Source organism: Toxotes jaculatrix, chromosome 5 (assembly GCF_017976425.1).
Source record: "Toxotes jaculatrix isolate fToxJac2 chromosome 5, fToxJac2.pri, whole genome shotgun sequence".
Lineage (NCBI taxonomy): Eukaryota > Metazoa > Chordata > Actinopteri > Toxotidae > Toxotes > Toxotes jaculatrix.
This window is the reverse complement of record NC_054398.1, coordinates 10,379,108-10,395,767: the sequence shown is the minus strand read 5'-3', so window position 1 is coordinate 10,395,767 and position 16,660 is coordinate 10,379,108. Positions and strand designations below refer to the sequence as shown.

Sequence of the window (16,660 nt, the reverse complement as noted above, 5' to 3'; positions counted from 1 at the left end):
ACAAAGTAATAGGTTGAAAACCTTTGCAATTCATATTTCACATATCAGGCTGATTCTCTTATCCAGAGGGACTTTGTGCAAGTTAAAAGAGTAGACATTTGCGTCTTAACATCATTTTAAGCCGTCTAGTTATAAGGACATGCAAGGAAGAAAATGGTGCTGAGAAAGAAACCAATAAAGGGATGTCAATTTTAGTGGTGAATGTTTGGAAATGAAATTGAGCAGAGGTATGGTGTAACCAGGCTGAGACGAGATGAGCGTAAAGTGTAGCCTGTAGAGATGTATTTCCACTACAGCATGGAATGGAACATGCGAGGTGACTGCTGAAGAGGAAAGGAAAAAAAATACTGGGTTGGGGTGGGGGGCTTTGAAAAGATACAATAAGCTTTCTCGACAGGTTGGTAACATAGAAGGGAGAGGCATGATAAATGAAAGTAAGCGTGGCAAATAATATTTCAGAAGGATCCGGTGCACAAGACAGCAACAAGAGGTTAGTCTGTGTTGCTAAACTTCACCGTGCTTTCTCCTATGAGCATTTTATCTCTTCCACTGGTCCATATTGTGTTATATCTTCTTCACCAAATACCCTTCCTGATAACCTTGTGCTATCAAATATGTAGCCAAGTGTTCAACATCATCACAGAGTCACTTAGACGGAGAAACCATACTCATCTTTTCAGGTCTTGCGTTCCTTTACGGTCTTGGTGACAGTAAATTGAGGCGGAACATGTCATTTTTATGCCACATCATAAAATGTGTTGATGTGTCATCATCTACTTCATTATTTATGAATACAGAACAGCCTTTCTGTGTGCTGCAATCCTTTCTCTGAGGCTGTCTTGTTAATTATTTTTCTCTGCACCTGCTCATTAAATTACCCAGCCATATCTCTCTAGTTGTCCCATCTCATAATCACATTGTCACAGAAGCCTCTGCGGTTTGTGTGTTCTGCTAAAAAAAAAAAGAAGGCTGTGAGGAATTGGTATCAGAAATAATAAATCCAAATGTGTTAATTACAGCTCACTTTCTGAAAACAGATACTTCTGGTGAGAGTGCGCGTGTGTGTGTTTAACGTGTGTTGTAGCGCGTGGACGTCGGTGTGTATTTATGCACTCATGCAATTATTTGCAAAGAAGTGAAACGGCAAAAAGAAGCGAGAGGAAAGTGGTGAGAGGAAGTTCAGCGAGGGAAAGAGACAATGTTAGCATGCTGATGTTTACCATGTCCACCAATTTAATTAAGCATGGGAGCGAGCCAATATTTGCTAATTAGGACCACATGGTAACACAAAGCGCAAGACTGATGGGGACTAAAGTTATATTTCTGACCTGATGAAAGCTCAAGAGAAAAAGATAAGGGATCACCAAAGTTATGACAAGTCATCACAAGGGATTTGTGAATGTCCAAAATACCAAATTCCATAGCAATCCATGCAATAGTTGTTGAGGCATTTTACTCAGAACCAGAGAAGTCATTGTCATGGTGGTGTCTGGTGACAAAAAGTCAGAGTATCACAAAGGTCATTAGAGTTAATTATCTGGAGACTGTGAATGTCTGTGCATGACAATTCATCCAGCAGCTGGTGTGATTGATACCAACTTATGTGGACCAAAGTGGTTGACAGAGCAGCAGACCAGCACTGGCATCTCTGGAGCCCTGCCTATAGTATGACTAAATGTTGTTGGGTCACTTGTATGAATGGTGATGTTTGTTTTCAGTCAGCCACATTCTCAATTAGAAAATCTATGAATTCGCTGGTGTGCTTTTATTTTGGTACTTTTGAACAGCTTGCCTGGAATGAGTGTTTAACAGCTGATCAGCAAATGTCAGTGTTGACAACTGAAGTCACTGCCTTGGGAAACTGCCAATCAACCAATTGCTAATTGATCTGATGGACATATTGCATACTGTAGGCAATCTGAAGGTGCTTTTGAATTTTGTTTACATTTGAGAATTACATTAATTGGCTCTAGTAAGGCTGATACAGGAAGTAGACTCTGAAATGAGAGCTCCCTCTTCTCCTGTCTTGTATCTTGTCAGGGAATTGTATTCATTTATAAAAAAAAAAAAAAAAAAAAAGGTTCTCTGGAAACTCTTTGCATATTCTCTCCCTCTCTTGCACTTCTTTACACACACACACACACACACACTTCCTCTCTCTGTGTTCTATCCACAAGGCAGATTGTCATACTGGATCTGTGGAGACTTCGCCTTGCACCCTGTCATGCATGCAATGCTCCCGCACACACGAGTTAACGTGCTCAAAAGATGTCACGCTGTGTATAAACATTCATTATTCATTCTAAAACCACACATAAACACAACACACACACACTCAGTCACACACACGCACGCACACTTGCACAGTTAGGGTAATTAGTGGAAAGACGGCAAGAACAAGGCAACTGTCTCTCCGCACCTACAGTCTATGCACTGAAGAGACAGGAAGATGCTTTCACACACACTGATGCCTCACACACATGCGCATCACAGTGTGTTACCCTTCGGGCGGAATTGCAGGTCTGGTTTCAGCTCGGTGGAGATGTAGGAGGATGATAGTGGCAGGCTGAACCAAGGGGCAATGAATCAGTGCCTTATCAAACCTGTGGCCCTAGGTATGAACTGTCAACACAGAAACAGCTCTAGCGCATGTACATACACACCACGGGAAAACATGTCCCCTCTACAGCTGGACGAAGCAGCAGCGACGTCACAGCACAGGGTCTGACGGCTCAGTGTTAGGGCACTCTCACTCCTCCAGTCCACAGCCTTGTCCCTCTGCTCAGTTATTCTCCCGGTGAAGGCGAGGAGGAGTGAGCAAATGTTGGCATGTTTAATTCAACAGCCTCCACGACAAGCCCTGTCACCATGTAGATTTATAGTATTGGCTAGAGAGGAACGAGGAGATGATTGGGATTTAACTACCCCAGGATTCTAATGGGGGATTTAGCATGCACTTTACAAAATCACCTTAATCCAGCATTGGGTCTGTGAAGGGAGGGATGTGAACAAAAAACTAATTGCTTTTTCCTGATAGGGGTCCCGCTTGTATGTCTGAGTTTCCCTTTTGAACCAGAGATGTGTTCATTGTTTTTTGTTTTTTTGCAAACCATTACTATCACTGCTTTTGATCTCTGTGAGTTTTGTCCACATGTAGAGATGCATCAGCATGTTTTAAATAGAAATTGTCTTATATTCACTTGTGATTACAGATAAAGATCCATCCATCCAGGCTTTTACATTTTACAGGATGCATTAGTACACATAAAAGTTTATTAGTTAGGCAGCACTGGGGAGCAGTCAAGCCCCATGACTGTATTTCACTGTGTTGCAATACAACATCTAACTCTGTGCTGCTTCCACAGGAACGCAATAACAAATTTCAGTTCAGACTAATAAAGCCCAAACTAGCTTCAGTTTGTGCAGCACTGTCTCCAAAGTCTTATACTTATACTTTTGCATTTTCGTACACAGTCTGCATTTGAACCAACCAAGTTGGTTTTGCGGTAGAGATCATAAATGTTAATCTTTTTGTTTGCTGCAAGAGGAAAATCTTTATGCTGCACCCTGAGGGACGTTATTCCACAATGTGTTTAACATTCTTGTGAGAAAAAAAGCAGGGAGCGATGGATGAGGCATATGAGACTTTTATCAGGCGAGATGAGAGCTGTGACAGTCTGGAGCCCAGGTTTTCTGGGCTGTCTATCTGGGCGTCCTTCACACTGAGGGCTTGGATGCAGGGGAGGGGGAGTTTTCATGTGACAGAAGGCTTTGCCTAATAGCCAGTCTGTTCTCCAGCTCTGTCTGTTTTTCTCTGTCTCATACACTCACACTTTTTTTCCCCTTTCCCTTTTTCCTCTCCTCCTCCTTTTCTCCGGCCATATGTGCCTCTGACATCCCTCCGTCGCTGATAGAGGAGGGTACAGACAGAGCAGCCACAGACAGGCTGTCAATATCATTTCTCCAAAAAACAGGCTTTTAATTTTAAAATCTCTCCAAAGCAATCCAGATTCCAGGACAACTCGTCAGGGCACCTGGGCAGTTCACTGATTTAACGTGGCGCCGGCATTCTGCTGTTATAGAAGGGGGTTGTTTGAAAGAGGCAACAGGGGGCAGCTCTGCTAGCCTGCCAAGTGTGTGGGCACTGCTGTGACCAGTCAGTCTTCATAATGGCTGTCTGGCCCTGGGGCAGAGCCAGCTCAGTGGTCACATGACGGACTGTGCAGATCAGGCTAGGAAGGACTCACTTCAGCAACCATGGATCGATGGTGTCTGGGGAGACGACAAAGGGCAGAGAGGGACAAAGAGGCGAAGGCAATCCATGCGTGGGCGAATGAAGGTAGAGATAGGAAGAGCGGGACATAATGAGGGGCAGACTGGACTGAGAAATACAACTACGACCAAGCAGAAGTTGAAGGGAACAGGAAGGAAAGAACGTAAAAAGCCTTAAGTAAAAGAAGAGTGCACTCACTATTCATTACTTGTAAGCTGAAGCTGCTTGCTTTCTGAAGGACAGATAATGGTTTATGTCTCCAATGTGTTTTTCGGTCCTTTTCTCAATCTCAATCTTCAATTTAAGTCAAAGACACAGTCTGCATTCAATGTTTGCATCTTAAAAAAAAAAAAAAAATATATATATATATATATATATATGCAGGAAAATGAAATTTTGCTCTCCCTGGGAATTGAATTTGAGAAAGTAATATACTATTAAACTGTTCTTTCATATAGTATATTTAGTGTAAGCCACTTTTGGGTTAGCTTGTAAAGGGTGTGAAATCACAGACCACTCACTTGACCCAATCTCATGAACCTAACCTACACCTGAGGAAGTCCAGTGTAGGTCAGGTGTGGCCTGGACTCAGGTTAGCTGTGTAACACAGGTTACCATGGTGGTGGTCAAAGGTAAACCACACAGGAGTAGCCATGATATATTTTGTTGTAAGAGTTCTTGATTTTTATCTCAGGAATTTTCTATCATACTTGCTGGGAACAGAAACATTTTCTTTCTTTGCAAATGTTTCCCCTCTGTTGTTGAGCTCAGCTTCAGTTATTGAACCATTAGTTTAAACTTTTAGTCGTGCTGTTGAACTGTGCCGACTCTTTGGCAACGAATATTTTGGTCCAAGCTATTAACAGATGGCCTGTTACTTCTGTTGCAGTCTGTGAATTGAGCTCAGGTTGTTACATTTTGAGCACTGCTCCTGGATCGGGTCTTTATTCTTCTACACTGAAACACCAAACAATAGCATTACCTTCGTATCACCAGAGTAGGCAATGATACCAGACAGCGAGCCATTTAGCCTGTTTCATAAACATCCCTTGGGTTTCTTTATGGGCCTGGGTTTTACTATGTTTTAAAAATGAATAGCTGCACATTTGTAAGTATGTCAAATGAATAATAGCGGAAAATGACACAGTTTAACCTCCTGAAAATCAAACCTCTTGTTAGCAGACTACATCCAAAATGTCTGTCCTCTCTTCCCTCTCTTTGTTATACAGTGGGGAACCATTAAGGTGATTCCATTATCTCCTCCTTGCTCTTCTCTAAGGGATCTTCTTAACGTCGTTCTTTGCCATTTAATTTGTGACCAAGTATAGCGTATAGTGGCTCTGGCAAATTGGAAGGCACAGTCCTCTGCCCACACAGGGGTGCGCTGTTCAGGGTAATAGTTGATTATAAGATTGTATCTCAGTGAGGAGGGCCTTTAAAGGAGGTATTATAGTCTACGTTCCCCACATGGTGGTGTACACAGTCATATACCTATAGCAAGTGACAACAAGGTTGCTCGTCTTTATGTTCAAGACAGTTTTAATTTCACGTTCACAATAATGGGCAGTTTTATTTTTGTGGACTGCACGGATGGGATTGCAGCAGTTCTCCTCAATTAATTCCTCAACGGCCCCCACGGCCACAGAAATTGTGAAATCACTAAATGAGCTAATGTAAGATCGAGTCTTTACAGTGGACTAATGCTCTTATCTGAATGGCTCTGCATTCATTCCTCTGTATGATTAGCGGCAGGTACCTGTGTCGAAGTGAGCGAGAAATTAGTTCATGGAGGGATAGCGGTGTTCATCCAACTCCTCACACCTGCTGCAGCATGGAGAAACCTGTGTGATTATTCTGATTGGCTGAGCATCAACATACTATTTTATTCCGCGCCACTGACCTTTCCGCCTCACTGTGTGCTGTATGTATGCAGGAGAAGGCATCCTCAGCTTAATGCGTGTATCACGTAGTGAGTTGACTGCACACAATCTTGGGCTGGAGTGGTGCGCACCGTACTTCCAAATGTACATTTTAAAAATAATGGCATGCATGAACATGAGTTTGAATGGGGTCTACTTGAGGCGACACATCTGGTGGATGATGAGACGGATTTGTCCTCGCTGTTCCCATTTTGCTCTGATGAATAAGCCGCGGTGCTCACAAAGGGTCATATTAAACAGCCCCTAGCTCTCTGTCCCCTGTACCATGATGCATTGCCTGTTGTTGTGCCTTGTCTCTTCGCTTCCTCCATGAACTGATTAAGTCTTTGGAACAGCATGGAAACACCACAGGGGGCTGCATTGTTTTTCAGGGCGAAGACAATCCCAGTGAACAGTATGAATAGACCAGTGATTCTGAAAGAGGCGGACTGTCAATGCTTGTAGCAGAGACAGCACAGGATGGGTAACATACAGTAGGATGGTAGACTCTCTGTTTGGTCAGGTAGTTTGTTTTACCGGTCATTCACTAATTTACAAATACAGCTAATAATTCATTTAATGTAAATCCAGGTATAAAGTGTGCGTTTGTTTCACATTCATCCCACAATGAAATGTAATTACAAAAAGTCTCATGATTACTTCATAATTGATACAAGAGAACGCTTTTATTGGCACGCTCAGGCTGCCATTTAGATATTAAATTCTACTTTTTTCAGTGTGTACAGTGGGCTGCGGTCAGTCTGGATGTCATAAGCATAAACAGTTGTATTTCCTGGGGAAAAGAATCTCCTCAGCCCAATAAATCACTATGTAAAAAAGCCAATACTTGTGCAACAGCAGGGTTTGCTGCACAGATGTAGGCTATAAAGAGATTTTACAGATTTATCATTATATTGCCCAGGGAGTTTTGACACCCGTGTAGATTTTCCTCCCATCCCATGCAGGAAGAACAGTGTTGTGGTTGTTTTCTTTGTCTCAAGGCATATCTCTTATGTCATGGATTCCAATGTGTGCACTTTGCAGAGTTTTAGCATGTGTATGACTGCATTGGGGAACATTAGACGTGGCTGCAGTTCTTTCTTAAGGAGATAAGTTTCTGGACAATCATCTAGTTTTGTTTTTTTGTTTTTTTTGGTGCTGTATGTCAACCCCAGGCTACTTATCAAGTCGATAAACATAAATCTGAGTAAACCACAGCATTTTCTATTATAAACAAATACCAAAGTGTCCTCCATCCAGCCTCCTACCGCATATCACCTTATTTATATAATCAAATCGAATTTCATCAGTTAATCAAATGTGCATCAGATACGGATCCTGTGTGTCAGTGGTTTTAAAGCAAAACAGTGAAACATGAAACAGCCTCAACAGCTGCACAGCTGGCAGCACCTGGTAGCACCCTCATTTCAGCCTCTCTCCGCAAAATCTTAATAGAGTCCTCGCTCCTCAATAACTGCTGTCACAGTCGCTGATGATTTCTCTTACTGCCATGGCAGGACAGAAACTGTTACCGGCAGAACATGGTGTTCTATACAGAAGAGGTTTTTAAATACAAATGAAATAGTTGGATGTGAAGAATAAAAATAAATGAAAAAGCCAAAACCACTCTATATGTCTACAGATTAAATTAAACATTTGCTCATAAAATTAATTGTTAAAGACTAAGAATTGGGAAAATAAAATCATCCCTAAGAGTTTACATAATAAACAAACATTAAAAACAGTTAAACAGAAGTGACTTTAAACACTTTAATGACCTCACTATCCTTGTCTCTTGAGGTTGGTTATTTTGATGTCTCAAAGCCTTGAGTGCAGATCATGGCTACCTTTAGTCTTCTGTCTGCTTTGAAAATATCAGACAGGCTTCATCTAATGATCACAATCTGTGCAACTCATATGCAATCAAAAGGTCTGTGATGTAGCAAGGGGCAGATCCAGTCATGCTTTGAAAGTAATCACTTTGATTTTAAAATAGTCAATCTAAAAATAACAGGTAACCAGTGAAGAGTCAGAAGAGTCAGGGCAAAGTCCCTTTTCTTTTTAGCTGCTAAAACCCGAGCAGCTGCATTTTTGAATGAGCTGGAGTGATACAAGGTCATCTTTGCCAGCACAGAGAATAAAGAGTTACAGTAGTCTAAACAAGACAGGATGACAGTAGGAACACTTTCGATGTTTTTGTTTGAATAGAACAGTTTTACACTCTGTTATATTCTAGAGTTTGAATAAATGAAAATGCCTTTGTATGTTGATGTTTTTATCAGCACCAAGATTTCTACAATATTGGGTTACATTATGAGATAAGGAGCAACGGTCAGTGCTGATCATAAAAGCCATACTGTCAAAATCTGCAGTCAGAATATTCACTGTTTGCACATAAAGTTTCATTCTGTGTGCTTAGGACAACATTTTGTGTATATAAGAGTAAGAGTGTTATTCAATCTAACAGTGAAAACTGGGATGATTTCTTAACAGGGTAGCCTAATGGTAGAATATGAACAGAGGAAAACATAGCGCAAACCCCTGGGGTGTCCCAAAAAGCATGCTTGTGCATCAAAACCTATGGGCCAGTAATAACGCTTCAAGTCTTTTCTTGAAGATTAGATTCAAATGAGTTTTAAGCTCTTCAAGGGAAACGGGCTCATTTATCATGGTCAGGAAGGACACCATAAGCAGCTGTTTAATATGTTGTGCCCGGAGGGAAAAAAAAAATCTTGAATCAGTTGCTAAATTAGTTTATCATTATTACTTTAGGCATGGTTTCAGCACTGTACATATTTATTAACTCCAGTCAAAACTTCTAAAATAGACAGTTTGTTCTTGTATAAGTAATCAACTGTAAAAGGCTTCACTCCCTTGAAATAAAATGATTTTATAGAAGATTCAATTATTATAGCATTTCTTTTATTTCATATCAAATTTGTTTTGTTTGTTTTTTTGCTTGTTTGTGCAAATATATTCACAAAGGGAACTGGTTGGTAATTGTTTTGTAAATGTACTTTTGTACAGTTTATTGTTCACAGCAGCAGGTGAAGTAGCTGCACCTAATTTTAGAATTTGCAAGTTCTTAAACTTTGGGCCACATATCAAGATTATTAATGATTCTGTTCCTGGTTGTGCTCACAGGATCTTTTAGTATTTGAGCCTGAGAAAAAAAAAAAGCACCTTATCTGATCATGGCCCAAGTGACCTGTCACAGTGGAACTTTAATAGAAAGTCCTGAAAAATGTATCGTAATGTCGTGGTTTTCACTCATCACCTCTAAATTTCTTGTGTCTGAGCCTCAGCGACAATCCCCTATCAAGATGATGTCACTTCCTGCCAACGCTTTGGCTCTCCACCCTTTGTCCTCCTTTCTCCACCTCCCTGAAGCTATGATAAATTGTCTTTTCCTTCCTTAAGTCTTCCTTCACCTCCTCGAGTCACTCCTATGCCCTCCTCGGTTTTCCCTTCACATTTCTCCTCATTAGGATACATCCATATCTCAAGTAATTCTAGCTGGCAGGATCATCGCGGTGCAAAGTGTTGGGAAGATCGCAGGGGTGCTCCTAATGAAAGGTGTGCGCAGGGGCTATTTCTAAATCACATATCCCTAGACAGATGAAAGGAAAGAGCATAAATCCATAGAAAGAAGAAGGGAAGTTGGCAGACAAGATGACTATAGAGGGAGAGAGAGAAGGATGTAAACCTTTCCAGGACAATGGCTAATTAGATCCAGCAGAGCATTAGCGCAGGGATGTTTAATTACTCATAATAACCTACACTATCTCGTCTTCTTTTTTTTTTTTTTTTTTTTACATAAGCTTCTACAAATCAATACCTGCTTTTTTTCACTTTCGCTTCCTCACATCATTAATGTTCTACAGTCCTTTCTTTCCCTATTTCACTCCTTTATTTGATCTATTTTTCCATATCACAGTCATCTCTAATCGTAAAGCTGTTTTTAGTGTTAAATCATCCTGCAGAAGAGACAAGTTTTACTTCATTAAGTAGTGGCAGAGTGCACTGCTTCACTGGAGAGTAAGGGTAAGAGTCTGTCCTCGTGGGCTCTATCAATAACCATTAAGGATCCTCTCTCATTAGACCAAACCTCATAGGCCCCCAGGGCTTGAGAAATGAGCCCTGCCATCTTATGTGATGGAGTATGCTTAGATGGCATCACCACTGTTTGGAAATGCAAATTGCAATAGTTATTCTCCCCTGTAGATGATTACCACCAGTGCTATGTGGCCTACACATCCTTACTCTTATTCAACCTGTTTGCTTAATCAAAAGGAACCTCTCCCCCTATCAGCAACCCCCCACTTTTGCTCTTCAGCTCCTCCCTTTTCCCCCTCTCCATCTTTTTACTCACGCACCTCAAACCCATTCAGCATATCCAAGCCACTGCAGTATGATTATTCATATGGCAATGAGGCTGGATCAAGGCTTGCAAGGCTGCCACAGCGTGATGGGAGTGTTTCCGGATGATGACTTAGGAGTCCTGCAGCTTCTCTGCCAAGAGCAGGGAATTCAAACTTAATCAGGGCGAAGACCCCTCCTTCCTCTATCTCCCAGAGAGCTTCGTGGGGTTGAGGCCAAAACAGGAATAGAATGAGAGAGACAAAAGCCAAAGTCGAGGCAGCATCGTGCGCGCTCCCTCCCTCCGTTTTCCTCAAGGGAAGCCAGAGGTTTTCTCCCATGAGCGATGGGTTCATTTTAGGACTATTGGAGAAACTTTTCTGTGTCACTCAGAGAGGAGACATTAGTAAGATTAGCTTTGGTCTACTCTATCAGCCTTATCTAAACTCTTATCTCTCCCTCTTTCTCCCTCACACACATACTCTGTTCCAAATTTCCACACCTCAAGACCGTTGTCCATCCATCACCCATGGGCACAGCCGGCCATGTTTCACTGAATCCCCCAGACAGCAAGCTCTGCAGCAGGCCTCCCAGCCCTCCGCTCGCCCCTGTCCGCAGACCATGGTCACACCAAGGGGAGGAGGCAATGATCGGTCTTGATCAATAATACATCGACTGCATTAAAGCTTATGAATAAGTCATGGATGGAAAGAACCCAGTCATCAGGGACACACACACACATACACACAAACACACACAGCAAAGTGATCTTTTACTTAGGCCAGGGAAGATGAACAGACAGAAAAAGAGAACAAAGCAAGGGCTTTAACTTGTAGGGAATTTATCACCCACCCACTGACATTTTGTTGCATGTTGAAGCTCCACTTTGTATTTTCTCTCTGCCACCCATCCCATTCACCACTACTCTCTCTCTCCCTCTCTCTCTCTCTCTCTCTCTCTCTCTCAAGTAATGGCCTTTTTCCTGCGGGTGGAATAAATAAGTTATTACATCCATGTGTCCTAAGGCTTAGCAAGGACCTTCTGAATATAAATAGTTCATTTGCCTCCATAGTAGAGGCCTCACTTTGTGCCATATGAATATATTTGTAATAAGTTTTTTTTTTTTTTTTTTTTTTGAAGAGCAGGGTGACTGTTTTGGTTGACTGGAGATGCAAGATGAAATTGCCTTACACAAATAAGTCTGCCATCGTTTTACCCCAAACATCGTCTCAGACAGGACGGTGCTGTGTGAAATCACAGGGCTTAGCTCAATGCAGACACTTGTGTGCTATACTGACAACAAACAGTGAACAGCCTGTGCGATGCCATAGACGGTTTGAATACCGGGTAAAATTTGTGTGGCGGATGAAAGTGCGAGCGGTGACTTTGCCAAGAATTTGAATGGGAACAGCACTTTTGAATAATTAATGTCTCAATTGTATACTTAAGAGAGATGGCGTAACTATACCACAACTAACTTTATGTGTGTGTGTATATACACTCTGTCCAACATAATTATTTCTTTTGGCAGTGAGTAAGATGGCACTTGATGCCAAGGTGCGTGTATATGTGTGTTTCTGTTGTTGCCACTTTGCACAAACCTGAAAGTGTTGTTTTATAGCTTGACCACTAAGCCTTTTGGAGCTACTCCAAGGGCTAACAAGACTTTGCTTATAGGTATACACAAGTGCTGTAGCACGCATTCACGCATGGCACACATTTGTGGCTGCTCTTTTTGTGAGATGCCTTGTTGCAAGTTTGTGTTGTGATGATGTGCTCCTCGAGGAGGTGCAGGAGGAAGGGAGAGGAAGAAGCTCTTTGTTTCTTCCAGCAGAAGTATGTCAGACAGGAACACTGAGGGAGCAGTGCTCAGAAAGAAATCGCTGCCTATTAACCAACGTGTAGGATTTCTCTCAAAAGATTCTGCCTCATATGTCACTGGCAGGAAAACAGAGACATCGGAGGTGGAACAGGTAGTGAAGCAAGTGCATGAGAGAAGTGTCAGAGAGGCAGAGATGGATGGAAATGTGTCCTCGACAGAGAGACAGGAGAGAGAAACATATACACCCACAGAGAATGTCATGAGATAGCGCAACTCAAAATCAACATGTTAATCTGGAATTCACTAACTGACTACTTGAATGACTATTTTCCTTGGTTCAAGAATTCTGTAGAGAAATTTTCTAATACTTTGTTTTGGACAACATGCCATCTGATTAATTCAGGTATTGCATGATAGATTACCAAATTATCGCGTTTCACTTCACTCACATTTCTGGAAAATACAGTGTTTGTTTCAGCCAGAACTGGTGTTGTGAAACTGTTTTTATCCACAAACCTGGTAAAGGCTTACATCCACATACAGCTTTATTTTGGGATAATTACATTGAATCTGACCTTAAACTAGACGTGTCAGTAATATTAGTTTTAAACCGAAATAAAAGCTTGTATGACATGAGCACTTTATGTGGAATAATCTCTTATTTGTTGATTCTTGCACAGATAAATAAAAGTAAATTTCAATTATAAATGCAAACTAACGGTCCAAGATCATAGGAAGGGATTTTTTAAAGGAGATTTTTGAATGGCAAAATCAAACGGAACAACTCCAAAGTGCATTGAATCTCATTTGAAGTAAACAGCATCCCTATACAGTAAGTTTGTGTTTACAAAAAAACATGCTGACATATAGTCTTTTGAAAATGGATGTGGTGCTGTAGACTTAGTGGGAAAATCATAATAAGAAAAATGGAGGGGGGAGTGAGAGAAGTTACAGGAGAGAGTTGCCTCTGAGGGAGGAGCAGTGCTCTATCACCCTCACGACATTGTCCAATTAGAGCATATGATTAGTGTAGACTGTCTCCAGTGAAAATGAATCTATCAGCCTGGCTCGGATTGCTACAGGTCCCTGCAATTTAGCTATCACTTTGTCTCTGTCACCACAGAGCTGCTAATATAAAACCGACAGAATGGATGATTTCTACTTAAGGCGTAGCTTGATTGAAGCTGATTACATTTCACAAAGGTTTATTATATTTCCATAATATGTGTGTGTATTGGAGGGTGGGTGTGTGTTTGTGTAGCTGCATGCAGGTGTTTGTGACACAGAGAGAGAGAGAAGAGTTGGAGTACTAGAAGTGAGCTGATATATTTCCGTTTTTTTCTTTCTCTCAGGCTACCAGAGCCGAGGGCAGATCCCATGGACCCACGGGACTATGAAGACAGTGATTCTGGACCATCCATGGATCACGCCCCCTGATAACAACACAACAGAACTTTACTGCATCCACCTGTCCTTCAGTGTCTTCTTCAGCCAGCCGTCAGTCCCATCGAGCTGTCAGGCTGCCATCTCCCTTTTACCACCCCACCCCTCCTGGTGCCTGCTGACAGTGAACTGACCTTGAAGAAGGCTGCTGTGACAAATATGGATGGCCACGTCTTTTCTGCTCTCAAACTTTTTTTAATTCCTCACTAGCTACTAACTTTCTTTAATTGAAGCACACAAGTTATGTGCAATCAATTACCATCAGGCTCAATTTCCACAGCCAGTCAGATCCTTGGCTTACTGGTGAGCCCGGCTGACTCAGAGAAAGAAGCCTGGGTAGGCAGCCGAGCGCAGCATCTGTTAAGCCCAACAGATGTCAGGAACAGGAAATTCTGTGACACGGTGCGCTTCACTCTTCATTTATTCGTGATATCGTTTTGGTTCTGTTGTTTTGACAAACACTGTGGACAGTCTCAGACATGGAAAGGGAACATTTTTCAGATGCCACAATGCCTTACATCGTTGAGAGAATATATTACAAAGGTGTTCTGGGTATTATGTTTTGATTGTAAAAAAAAAAAAAAAAAAAAAAAAAAGGAAAGCTCAGTGTCTCTCATGCTGTTGCCTTCACCCCTCCTTCCTCTTCATCCTCTGCCCTACTCACTGATTCTTTATGCTTGTAGATTTTTGCGCACTTCCTTTTGTGCTTGTCAGATCTATTATCAGAAGCGGGGGACATTTTGACACCTATTGATTGGTGGATGTTGCTGAGTCTTTGTTAGGTGAAAATCGAACTGTAATTTGACTGTGCAAAATAGCACTCCCTGCAGTATCAGCTTTCTGTGTACTGTAATGTAAAGGCTCATTACTCCTGGCCAATCTGCGGCGTATGACAGATTGCCATCCAGACAGGCATATGCACTTTCTACCTTGACCCGCTCAGCCATAGCTTTCATTCATGAAGTACCACCGCAGGTCTGTCTGTATCAGCAGTTTGTTCTAATTTGATTGATTCTGTTGCCAAAATTGAAAGCAGTGTCACCCATAATATGTGGGACATGTTTGACAACAACATGACTTCACTACTGTAGCACTACACGAAGATGCACTGAGAGTTACCCAAGGGAAATGTTGGCGTGTCAACAACCTATTGAAATAACTCCAGCAACTCATTCTTTATTCTATTGCAACAACAGACAGGAGTCTGAGTGTCTGAAGTTTCCTCTTGTTTTTATTTGTCTATTTTTGTCTAAAATCTAAAAATAAATTGTTCTGTTTCTTAGATTGGTTGCTGAAGATGACATTCATATTTCCACTTAAAGAACATTTCCTGCGTTATTTTGTCTCTTGCCAAACACCTGAAAATCATCAGTCATCCTCGACACTATTATCAGAAAACCTTAAAGGCATGTGACGATGGATTGAGACAGGAGGAGAGATGAAGTGGTGTAAAGAGGGAATTCAGGAAGGGGGAGGATTTCTAGTTTTCTCTCATCAAAATTCAAAGCAGCAACCCTTACAGATAGGACCGGGAATAGGAGGTTTGGGAGCAAAAAGGGGGGGTGATGGAGCAGGAGAACTCTTTAGGGTCTCTGCTTCTCTAAAGATGCATTTAAATGCAGACTGTTTTCATGCCTACAGACCCAGACAAGCCAGAATCCACTTTTCATCAACACAGCCACAATCAGGAAGCCTTTGTCTCACCTCCGCTCATTTTTCTTTCTCACTTTTCGTCTCTTGCCTTCTCATAGTCACACTATGCGGCACACGTTGGCTTCACACCTGCTCTCTACCTGAGCTGCTTCATCAAGTCAAGAATGCTTCCTCAGCATGTGCAATCTCTAAGCATTGAGATATTGACCCAGACAAACTCATTTAGCCGCTGGTCATTGCTGTCTGGGTGGTAACACATCTGGGTTTGCATTCTCTTGTGAGTTTCCCCTTACAGAAATAATGGGGGCTTAATGATTTACCGCAGGAGGCATTGATCCTCTGCATTCACTAAGCTACTGCTGACTGACCAAGCACCAGAGCACTCAAACCCTTTTAAGAGATTTTTTTTTTCCTCTTCTCGTGTGTGTTTTAGTGTGGCTGTGGCTAAATTGATTTAAGTTAGCTGTGAGGAGGCATAGATGATACAGACTCCCAGGCTATAAAAGAGCGGCTGGTTTCAGCAAATAATCATTATCCCGTCATCTGTCTTGGAGTCCAGCCTGATCAAAGAAATAATAACAAACCTGGGGTGGGGGGGACAATGTGCCTGTTGTCTAGGGAGGAAATGGAGAGGAGAAGACTGTCTGATCTCATTTAGCCACGAAGACCACAAGGTTCCCTTTTTTTCCACACCCAATTACACCTGCTCTTCCAAGTTCACTTCACTGAGCATGTTCACACTGAGACACAAAGATGCGCAAATAAGCACAAGCGCAGCCCTAAGACCTCCGTTATACTGACGGGCAAAAAGAGACTATTTGTGTATTTGTATTGACATGAATTAATTGCTTCATGGGTTGTGAGATTGAATTAGCTACGTGACGTGCTTGCTAGTAGTGATGCAGCTTTGATTGCTGCCTTTAATAGAGCCTATTTCTCTCTGCCATCATTTAAAAGACAGTTGGGGGCTGTGGTTTGTAATGGAACGGCTCCACCACCCATCAGCCCACCATGACATGCCTTAATGATTCTGTTTATTAGCATGCAAGAGCTGGAAGAGAAATAGGAAATTTCTCTAATAACAGACTACACGTGTATGTGTATGTGTGTGTTCTGCGTGTGCATGTGTGTTTCTAAGTATTTGTGAGGATGTGCATTAGCCTGTGAAAAATGACAGTTTATTTGCAGAGA

At 41.8% G+C, this 16,660-nt stretch overlaps 1 protein-coding gene across 1 annotated transcript in view; it reads left to right on the top strand.

The window, feature by feature from the left end:
* The window catches only part of trim44 (tripartite motif containing 44), a 42,686-nt gene extending 27,586 nt beyond the window's left edge, over positions 1-15,100 (top strand). Inside the window, exon 6 of the mRNA XM_041039079.1 lies at positions 13,726-15,100. Coding sequence (XP_040895013.1) covers positions 13,726-13,810 — 85 coding nt within the window. The 3' untranslated portion in view covers positions 13,811-15,100. The remainder of the gene's footprint in view (positions 1-13,725) is intronic.
* Positions 15,101-16,660: the final 1,560 nt, after the last annotated feature.